The following is an 11,509-nucleotide window of genomic DNA, read 5'->3' on the forward strand; positions in this document are numbered from 1 at the left end:
CTCCGCTTGAAGCTGAACCCTACACTAGGAATGAGCTCAGTAGTGTTAAACAGGAGGGAAGGACAAAGGGAAAAAACAAAATCACATAGTAAAAGTGAAAAGTGGGACAGAAACTAAATCTAAAGAAACAAAATGTATTTTCAGCTTATAACTGTATTGCTAATAAAAAAAAAAAAATGTCTTTATTGATAGCTATGTCATATATTTCATACAGGTGGTAGAAGAAGAAGAAAACACTGCAATACATCAAAGAGCTCACCATCAAAGAAAGACGACATGAATATTACCAGAGGAAACGAGACGGACATAAACGACACTATACTGCAGGACCCCAGGGTGTGCACAGAAGGTCCCGAGCTGCGGCTCCCTGCTGTAGACGCGGTTTTCCTCGGGATTTGTGTCTTCGGCTTGGTGGGGAACATTACCGTGTTTTGGAACCTTTGCTTCAGGATCCGGAGGAACAAATATACAGTTTACATTGCCAACCTGTGTGTGGCGGACACCCTCTTGCTAGCGGTGGTGATGTTGACGTTGGTGGTCCAAATCAGCAATTTCTTTGGCTCACAACCTGGATTTAAAGTGACGTGTCCTTTCTATAAATTTGTGGATGTATTTTATTACTCCCTGATCTATTCCGGGAAAAACATCCTAACAGCTATCAGCGTGGAGAGGTGTATCTCCGTCTTGTCCCCCATTTGGTATCGCACTCGTCGCCCCGAGAAGTTCTCCACTATGACATGTGCAGTTCTCTGGTTCCTTGGCATCTTGGAGGGCCTCCTTGACGTCTTTGTGTGTGATCCAGAAGCTTACATCAAACATCATCCGGAATGTGCGGCGGTTGAAGTGATGATTTTTGTGTCTGCGGTCGGGATCTGTCTACCGCTCATGGTTATTTCCAGTGTCACCTTACTCTACAAATTAAGGACTGTCAGTCAGGATTACCCTTCTAGACTGTACATCGTTATCATCATAGCAGTCATTGTCTTTATCCTTTCAGTGTTGCCATTAAATATTTTTCGTTTTTTAATGTTCTATAGGGCGATGAAGACAGTACCACCCATCAAACTGGTTTTTATTAGTCAATATTGGCTGGTATTTAACAGCACCATCAACCCTTATATATACTTCCTTGTTGGGAGAAAATGGAACCAGACCATATGTTGTTCCATCAAGGATTCCCTTCAACGAGCCTTCATGGTGGACTCAGACGGGATACATTTTTCATCGGAAAGACATCAAGGCCAATAACACATTAAAACAATCCAACCTTACTGATGGCTTTTGGATAGCCTTGTGAAAAAATAAATAAAAAAAGCCACCCGTTTTCCATCTGCATTCAAAATATGAATATCAAGCCATGAACTGATTTTGGCTATGGCAAGACAAGCCAACGGGAAACGCCAAGGTCACATTAAGACAATCCAACCTTGCCAAAACCACCACATTTCCAGCAGCATCCGGCAACTTGATTAACCAAGTTCGGAAATATTAATAAAGGAATTTCAAAATTTTTAAGTCCAACACAAGTCAACAGGAAATGACAAAGAAAAAGTCCCGACCAACATTTTTACCTGGAGGGCAATGACTGAAGAAACGGATGGTGTTCAGAGACAAAATAGGTGAAAAAAGTGAGCTGCGCTTAAAAAACTCTAATCAAAAAAAAATTTTCTAATCACAAAAATTCATCAATAATCATAAGGAAAAATAGTGACAAAAAGGGATACAAACAATTAGCTTGAAAAATTAGAGAAAATAAATTATATCAGTGAGTAATATCTTTTAAACATATAAGTGACAAAAAAATTTTAATTAGTGCCCATAATATAGTTAACATAAATTGCATACCCCTTATATATAAATCACATAGATTGTCAGTATTAATCAAAAAATTATTATTTGGTTAAAGAAAAAAAAAAACAAGAAAGAGTCCCAGAAATAATATCCTTTGGATATTATTTCTGGGACTCTTTCTTTTTTTTTCTGGGTTTTTTTGTTGGGTTTTTTTGTTCATTTATTACAACTAATTGGTGGTATGTCGGTTTATTTTCTTTAATACTGACAACCTATGTGATTTATATATAAGGGGTATGCAATTTATGTTAACTATATTATGGGCACTAATTAAATTTTTTTTGTCACTTATATGTTTAAAAGATATTACTCACTGATATAATTTATTTTCTCTAATTTTTCAAGCTAATTGTTTGTATCCCTTTTTGTCACTATTTTTCCTTATGATTATTGATGAATTTTTGTGATTAGAAAAACATTTTTTGATTGGAGTTTTTTAAGCGCAGCTCACTTTTTTCACCTATTTAGTCTATTATCGGAGTATTACAATTAGGGTTGCTGCTTGTAGGGAATTTATTTATACTTTTTAATCTTTTGAATAGCGCGGTGTACTCTTTATATGGTGTTCAAAGACAGACTGACCAATTTTGTACTTTCTTGGTATTTGATTTTGATGCCTTTTACAGCAAAAATTGTGTTGCCATATAACATTTCTATATGGACTACAACAGTGTCTATTAAAGTGACCTTAAATGGCAGCCTCCAGCTCCAAGGTGAAAGACTGGCCAAGCCTCCCTGCCATCCCACAATGTGCTGACCAATGCTCAGCTGAGCTAAGCAGTCAAACAGAGAAACAGTGAGGGGCTTTTTAAGATTCCAGGGGCCCCTAAACTTAAGGTGCTCCAACAGGAAATAGCTATTTAGGGTTGGGGATCATGCTGTATTGAATCAATCAGTGTTAGGTCAATGGGTAGATGATGGCGGGGGCAGGTTGGAAAAGTTCCCTTCCAATGATTTTCTGCCCAATTTCACAGGAAAGTGGCAGCGAGCTCTTTTCTTGGGGTCTTGGGCTGCTGCCTCTGGGTGTGGCCTCAAGGTTGTTTCCGGGTGTACTAGTAAAAGGTAGGTAAAAAGGAGCGCCTGATATCCAATGAAATGCAAGTAAGCAAGAAATGGAAGAAGCAACAAGTTATCAAGGCTTGATAACTTGTTGTTCTTCCAATAAATTACTACAAATTGCCCTTCCAAATTGCATTTCATTGGATATGGTGAGCTCTTTTCTACCTACCTTTACCCCAACAGGAAATGGCAGCCTCCAGCCCTGAAGTCATTTGCCATGCTTCCAGACAACCCTCAATGCAATGTGTTGAACAACATATGGGTGGAGACTGGTTGCCGAAAAACCCAGAACTTGTATTGAAGAGAATGCCAACTACCAATGACCCCAGGAGGAGAGCGCCGCTAGGGTAACACTCAGAGTTCAGTAAAAGGCAGTGCGTAAAGATTCATCAACAGTGTCTGTCTTCAGAAGGTGGAATGCATCCTGGCCAGCCCAGTCCAAAAGGGGAGGCTACAGTACAGTATTGCAAGTCCCTAGACTGTCCCTCCTCACCTGGAACCTTTCCCTGCCTCTATCCCTGACAGGCAGGTGCTCTTTCCCTACTCTAGCCACTTTGCAAAAATGCTTGCCAAACCCAGGGGCCAGGGTCCTAAATAGACTTTCCCACACCCAAGATGGTCTCAAGAGTCACAAGGACAGCCAGCATCCAATCGGATAACTGCCCCAATATCTCTGGAAACCATAGAAGAACCAGGCTCCTCATGACTTCCTCTCCCTCTGCATTGCCACTGTAGTTGGGTGCCACCTGCAGTGGAGACAGCAGACTGCACCTGCCTATAAACCGAGAAGATCACACTTGAATTTTCATTCCAGGGCAACAGTCTGAGCTGGAAGTTGGCCTTATATATATTGTATGCCCCAGATTCAGGGTATGTTGGGGTGCCAAGGAAGACTACTAGGGTAAAGCATAGGCCTTATTTTGTGTTAGTTTTGAACAGGTTAGCTCAGCGTGATATCTTGGGTCTTCTCTTAGGTCAGGCTTACTTGAAGAGGCACCTGTAGATCAAATGTGCTGAGCTCACAGTTGGCCCTTATACGGTATATATTGTATGTTCCAAATTCAAGGGCCCTTGGGGTGCTAGGAAAGACAGCTAAAGATAAGCATAAGTGCTATTTTGTGTTTGCTTTGGGCAGGTTAGCAAAGCTTGACATCTTGGGTCTTGGGACTTGAAGAGTCACCTGTAGAGCTGGAGCCAAACAGTTTTCTGCACTAAATGTTGACCCTTGTATATTGTCTGCTCCAAATTCAGGGGTTGTTAGGGTGCTAAGAAAGACAAATAAAGATAAGCATGGACTGTTTTTTTTTTTTTTCGTTTGCTTTAGACAGTTTAGCCCAGCTTGATATCTTGGATCTTAGGTCAGGTTTGCTTGAAGGGCCACCTGTAGAGCGGGAACAAACAATCTGCTGAGCTAAAAGTTGAAGTTAGATGTTGTATGCTCCAAATTCAGGGGTTAGTGGGGTGCCAGGGAAGACCGCTAAAGAGAAGTGTAGGTACTGCTTTAATGTTCAATTTGGACAGATTAGCCCAGCTTGATGTCTGGAGTCAGGTTTGCTTGGCGTGGCTCATGTACAGCTGGAGCAAACAATGTGCTGAGCTCAAAGTTGGCCCTTATATAACTGTATATTGTTTGTTCCAAATTCAATGTCTCTTGGGGTGCTAGGAATGACAGCGAAAGATAATGATAGACACTATTTTGTGTTTGCTTTGGACAGGTTAGCCAAGCTTGACATCTTGGGTCTTAGAACTTGAAGGGGCAAATGCAGAGCTGGAGCAAACAATATTCTGAGCTAACAGTTGGCCCATAAATATTGTATGTTCCAACTTCAGAGGTTCTTGGGGTACTAAGAAAGACAACTAAAGATAAGCATGGGCTTTTTTTTTTGTGTTCGCTTTGGACAGGTTAGTCCAGCTTGATATCTTGGGTCTTAGCTCAGATTTACTTGAATAGCCTCCTCTAGCCACTTGCTGACCGCCAATATACGTCCTCTGAGGACGGATATCGTTGTTATGGCTAGCTGCCGTAACCCCGGTATCCCTGAGATAAAAGTGATCTCTGTGGCGGATTAGTCGCAAGATCACTTTTATCGGTGGCGGGAGAGGGCCACCCCCCCCCCTTCCCGCCACGCTCCGGTGCCCTCCGCTGCTTACCGGAGCCGTCGGCAGCGGCGGAGGCGATTTGGTCCTTTCAGTAGCTATGCATGGAGACGGGTGAGGGGGAACCCATCTTCATGACACTGCAGGGCAGAAGCGACGTCAAAACATCACTTACGCCCATAGCTCTTAAAAGGGGCATTTTTTTTAAAATTACAACTTTTTTTTTTTTTTTATTGCATTTTAGTGTAAAATACGAGATGCGAGGTCTTTTTGACCCCCAGATCTCATATTTAAGAGGACCTGTCATGCTATTTTTCTATATTACAAGGGATGTTTACATTCCTTGTAATAGGAATAAAAGTGACACAGTTTTTTTTTTTTATGTAAAAATAAAAAATGTAAAATAAATAAGAAAAAATAAATAAATAAAAAATTTAAAAAAACGCACTCCGTCCTGCCGAGCTCCTGTGCAGAAGCAAAACGCATACGTGAGCAGCGCCCGCATATGAAAAAACGGTGTTCAAACCACACATGTGAGGTATCGCTGTGATCGTAAAGCCTCATACACACGGTCGGACTTTGTACAAACTTTTCCGTGGACTTTTGTACAAAGGGTGTGGTCCACAAGTTTGTATTGCATACACACGGTCGGACTTTTTGACAACAAACACGAACGTAGTGACGTCACAACGTACTGACGCCACTTCAAAAGAGGACGTTCAATGACTCCAGCGCCACCCTTTGGTCAACTTCTGTATTGTAGTCTGATCTTTTGCATTGGTTCTGAGCATGCGTGTTTGTACCTTGTACAAAAGTCCGATGCTTTTGCGTACACACGGTCGGACTTTGCTCCATCGGACTTTTGTTGCCAGAAAGTTTGTCCGTTCGCACAGCCAACAATAGTCCGATGAAAACAGAAAAAGTTTGTCCGATGGAGCGTACACACGGGTCGGATGTTGCTCCAAAACAGCTAATTTGCATGTTTGTTGTCAAAAAGTCTGACCGTGTGTACGGGCCTTTAGAGTGAGAGCGATAATTCTAGCACTTCCTCTGTAACTCAAAACATGCAACCTGTAGAATTTTTTTAAACTTCGCCTATGGAGATTTTTAAGGCTAAAAGTTTTTCGCCATTCCACGAGCGGGCGCAATTTTGAAGCGTGACGTGTTGGGTAGCAATTTACTCGGCCATTTTATTCTCTAGGGTGTTAGAACAATAAATGTATAATGTTTGGGGGTTCCAAGTCATTTTCTAGCAAAAAACAACACATCTAAAGGCCCGTACACACGGTCGGACTTTTTGACAACAAACATGCAAATTAGCTGTTTTGGAGCAACATCCGACCCGTGTGTACGCTCCATTGGACAAACTTTTTCTGTTTTCATCGGACTTTTGTTGGCTGTGCGAACGGACAAACTTTCTGGCAACAAAAGTCCGATGGCGCAAAGTCCGACCGTGTGTACGCAAAAGCATCGGACTTTTGTACAAGGTACAAACACGCATGCTCAGAACCGATGCAAAAGATCAGACTACAATACAGAAGTTGACCAAAGGGTGGCGCTGGAGTCATTGAACGTCCTCTTTTGAAGTGGTGTCAGTACGTTGTGACGTCACTACGTTCGTGTTTGTTGTCAAAAAGTCCGACCGTGTGTATGCAATACAAACTTGTGGACCACGCCCTTTGTATAAAAGTCCACGGAAAAGTTTGTACAAAGTCCGACCGTGTGTATGAGGCTTAATAAAGAGTCCTGGTCCTTGAGTGGCTAGAGCTGGAAAAACCCAATATGTTCCAAAGGAGATGGGTGGGAAAGGTGGACATTGTCTCTTGTTTCTTTCCTAATTTTATTTTTGGGTAATCTAGGGAGGATCCTTTTAAGTCCCGCCTCCTGTATAAAGGAAGCCACTTCTACTCATTCTATCCAAACCCTTCCCCCTTTTGTATATGGCCGTTTGGATGAGCTTATGGAAGAGTTTGGTTTTCAGCCTAGCCTGGTTGGCCTGCCAATGGAACGTGCCAACAATTCGATGATAAATTATAATGACAGTGAACATATTCATTCCAAGCCATCTGCGATTTCTCCTTAGACCCAGTCTGTCTGGACAGTATGGTCACCTGCCGACTTGGCACCAACCCATCCACAGGCAGTTTAACTCTTCAATAAGGCATAGAAGTTAAAAAAAACACAAAATTTATTTCAAATAAGTGTAGTAAAAAGGATATATATATATTTTTTTTGTTCTAGGTCTTTTGAAGTGTAAAAAGACAATGACTTTCCTAAGCCCTTTCACTGCAAGGACTGATACTGATTGAGGTTACTTAGAATACACATGGGCCGTCTATCTAGGACTGAACAAACTAGCGCAGGAGAGAAGAAGGATAAAAGGGACAAACCAAATCACATAAAGAAACAAGTTGCCTTATCCTCCTTAAACTGATTTTTTTATTTTTTTTTGCACTGGTTTTAGTTATTTGCAGATCACAAGAAAAACATTTTGTGTAATTTCCAAGTAACTTATCCAAGCCGAACTGAAGAGTATTATTGATGGTTTATGTCTAGTCTGTTTTGTTTTGTTTTTTTCCTTTCATCGCTCATTAGTCTCTTCGGGGGTTTCCAGCAACATTTTTGCATCGGTGTTGCCAGTTTTACCACCAGCCATATTATGAGGCACACGTTGTGCTCTGCATGTAACGCAGCGTAAGGAGGGAGACGACTTACAACAGATGGAGGATGGAGCCAATTACAACATTGAGACATAATGCTTTTGTAGGTACCATGAAATATAAAAAGCTGCAGTAGCAATTCTACCCACCAACTCCCACAGTGGTTGAAATTTTCGCATAGTACTTTGTGTCTCTGCCCCTCCCACAATGGGGAAATTTCCTGCAGTAGTTTGTGTCTCTGCCCCTCCCACAATGGGGAAATTTCCTGCAGTAGTTTGTGTCTCTGCCCCTCCCACAATGGGGAAATTTCCTGCAGTAGTTTGTGTCTCTGCCCCTCCCACAATGGGGAGATTTCCCTGCAGTAGTTTGTGTCTCTGCCCCTCCCACAATGGGGAGATTTCCCTGCAGTAGTTTGTGTCTCTGCCCATCCTACAATGGGGAAATTTCCTGCAGTAGTTTGTGTCTCTGCCCCTCCCACAATGGGGAGATTTCCCTGCAGTAGTTTGTGTCTCTGCCCCTCCCACAATGGGGAGATTTCCTGCAGTAGTTTGTGTCTCTGCCCCTCCCACAATGAGATTTCCTGCAGTAGTTTGTGTCTCTGCCCCTCCCACAATGGTGAGATTTCCTGCAGTAGTTTGTGTCTCTGCCCCTCCCACAATGGTGAGATTTCCTGCAGTAGTTTGTGTCTCTGCCCCTCCCACAATGAGATTTCCTGCAGTAGTTTGTGTCTCTGCCCCTCCCACAATGGTGAGATTTCCTGCAGTAGTTTGTGTCTCTGCCCCTCCCACAATGAGGAGATTTCCTGCAGTAGTTTGTGTCTCTGCCCCTCCCACAATGGGGAGATTTCCTGCAGTAGTTTGTGTCTCTGCCCCCCCCCCACAATGAGGAGATTTCCTGCAGTAGTTTGTGTCTCTGCCCCTCCCACAATGGGGAGATTTCCTGCAGTAGTTTGTGTCTCTGCCCCTCCCACAATGGTGAGATTTCCTGCAGTAGTTTGTGTCTCTGCCCCTCCCACAATGGGGAGATTTCCTGCAGTAGTTTGTGTCTCTGCCCCTCCCAGAGTAATAAGGTTTCCCCACAGTAGTTTGTGTCTCTGCCCCTCCCACAATGGGGAGATTTCCCGCAGTAGTTTGTGTCTCTGCCCCTCCCACAATGGGGAGATTTCTCTCCAGTAGTTTGTGTCTCTGCCCCTCCCACAATGAATATTCACTGTATGAGTAGCTCAGCAATGTTCTCCTATCTGTACCTCTTGGTTGGTGTGTACCGGATGTTGGCATCCATATTAAAATTATCAGTTGATGAAATTCAGGATTAGATGTGGGTTGCTGATTTTCTAGTATTTCTGCTTCTCGGAAGGGTTGGTCTTTTATTTCATGTTATTACTGGCTCCGCCTTTCCTCCAGGGGCGTCTTCATAGTTTGCATCTCTTAGATCTAAAATGCCAATTACCCGACCTAATCCTAATTACAGCCGGCAGTGTGTGTGGTGCGATTGTGACATTCCCACGAAATTCCCTTCTCGCGGGTTGTCCGGGGGGGGGGGGGGGGGGTCGCCTACTCTCCTCATTGATCCATCACATCGCCCATCCACCCTTCACATACCAAAAAGGAACACTATGATGCCTTCACCCCTTCATTACCGGGCACTACCACCCCCTTCCTGCCCAGGCCGATTTTCACCTTTCAGCCCTGACACACTTTGAATGACAATTGCGCGGTCATCTAACACTGTACACAGAGGACATTTCTATTTTTATTTTTTTTCACATAAATATACACCTTTCTTCGGGTGGTATTTAATCACCACTAGGGTTTTATTTTTTTGATAAACAAGCGAAAAGAGACAGAAAATTATGGAAAAAAAAAAAAATTGTTATTTAAATTTAGCAAACAGGTCATTTTTCTCCTTCACTGATGTGCGCTGATGAGGCGGCACTCGTGGGCACTGATAGGCGGCACTAATAGGTGGGATTGCTGGGTACACAAATAGAGATTTCTTTTGGTGGTATTTAACCACTTGCCGCCCGCCCTATAGGGAATTGACGGCGGCAAAGTGGTTACATAATCCTGACTGGACGTCATATGACGTGATCAGGATTATGAGCCGCTGCGCGCCCCCGGGGGCGCGCATTGCGGCGATCGTTGTTGCGGGGTGTCAGTCTGACACCCGGCAACTACGATCTCGGTAAAGAGTCTCCGACGGAGACTCTTTACCACGTGATGAGCCGTGTCCAATCACGGCTGATCACAGTGTAAATGGGAAGAGCCGGTGATCGGCTTTTCCTCACTCGCGTCTGTCAGACACAAGTAGAGGAGAGCCGATCGGCTGCTCCTCTGACAGGGGGGGGGGTCTGTGCTGATCGATTATCAGCACAGCCCCCCCGAGGATGCCCACACTGGACCACCAGGGACACCACCAGGGAAAAGGTAATCCTCCCTAGACCACCAGGGATGCCAGTCAGCACAATGGATGCCAGTGCCCATAATGGATGCCAATCAGTGCCCACAATGGGCATCACTGATTGGCATGCATTATTGTTTGGCACTGATTGGCATCCATTAGTACAGTATAACACCAATGCCGCCTATGAGTGCCCACCTGTGCCACCTATCAGTGCCCACCTGTGCCGCCTATCAGTGTCCACCCATGCCCATCTGTGCCGCCTATCCATGCCCATCTGTGCCACCTATCCATGCCCATCTGTGCCGCCTATCCATGCCAGCTATCAGTGCCAATTTGTGCCACCTATCAGTGTCCATCCGTGTCGCCCATCCGTGCCGCCTATCAGTGTCCATCAATGCCACCGCATCAGTGCCACTTCATTGGTGCCACATCATTGGTGCCCATCAGTGCCGCCTTATCAGTGCCCATCAGTGTAGCCCCATCAGTGAAGGAGAAAACGTACTTATTTACAAAGTTTTGAAACTGAAACAAAAAAATAAAATAAAAATTTTCTAAATTTTCGGTATTTTTTTATTTGTAGCGCAAAAAATAAAAACCGTAGAGGTGATCAAATACCACCAAAAAAAAAAAATGATAAAAAATTTCATTTGGGTACAGTGTGGCACGACCGCGCAATTGTCATTCAAAGTGCGACAGCGCTGAAAGCTCAAAATTGGTCTGGGCAGGAAGGCGTTTAAGTGCCCGGTATTGAAGTGGTTAATCACCACTGGGGGGGGTTATTTTTTTCTAAACAAATGAAAAAAATAAAAAATAAAAGGCCATAGTTTGTTGTACAATTTTGCAAACAGGTTATTTTTGATAAGCTGCACTGATAATTGCCACTGATGAGGTGGTACTGATTGGCAGCACTGATCAGTGCCTCCTCATCAGTGTCACCCATTGGCAGCACTGGTGGACCTTGTTGGGACTGCACTGATAATCACTTCCCCCAGATTATCAGTGTAGTTGCTCCTTTAGCAGAAGCTGGTGAGGAAAGGAATGAGGATAACCGGCTTCTGTTCACATCCGTGATAAGCTGTCATTGGACACAGCTGATCAGGTGGCGAAGCGCTCTGGTTGGCGGTTCTTCCCGATCTGTGATCAGTTGAGTCTGAAGGACTCAGCGATTACAGAGCAAGCCGCCCGCTCCCCACAGGTGACGGCCGCAGTGCGACCACGGGAGGACGTCACATGACCATCCTTTGGCTACAACGTGGGCAGGAGGTGGTTTTAATGCATTACTGACCACACCATGATATGTAGTGGGCCACGTGCCACCCCTAGGCCAAGAACCTCCCTACTAGGTCCCAGCCTATGTTGTTTATGTGTGGTGCCATCACTAAGGCAAACTAGGTGGCCGCCTAGGGCGCCCGGCGGCTGGATTCCCTACTCTCCGTGCC

The 11,509-nt window shown here is 44.1% G+C and overlaps 1 protein-coding gene across 1 annotated transcript; it reads left to right on the forward strand.

The window, feature by feature from the left end:
• Positions 1–276: 276 nt before the first annotated feature.
• On the forward strand, positions 277–1,253 carry LOC143926939 (proto-oncogene Mas-like). The gene has a single exon (XM_077450968.1). The coding sequence runs from the start codon at positions 277–279 to the stop codon at positions 1,246–1,248; it is 972 nt and encodes a 323-aa protein (XP_077307094.1). The 3' UTR covers positions 1,249–1,253.
• Positions 1,254–11,509: the final 10,256 nt, after the last annotated feature.

The sequence above is a fragment of the Lithobates pipiens genome, unplaced genomic scaffold (genome assembly GCF_037356315.1).
Source record: "Lithobates pipiens isolate NorthernLeopardFrog02 unplaced genomic scaffold, aLitPip1_a1.2 Scaffold_23, whole genome shotgun sequence".
NCBI lineage: Eukaryota > Metazoa > Chordata > Amphibia > Anura > Ranidae > Lithobates > Lithobates pipiens.

Coding starts and splice junctions, on each gene's coding strand:
- LOC143926939 (XM_077450968.1), top strand. CDS start 277: ATGAATATTACCAGAGGAAACGAGACGGACATAAACGACACTATACTG.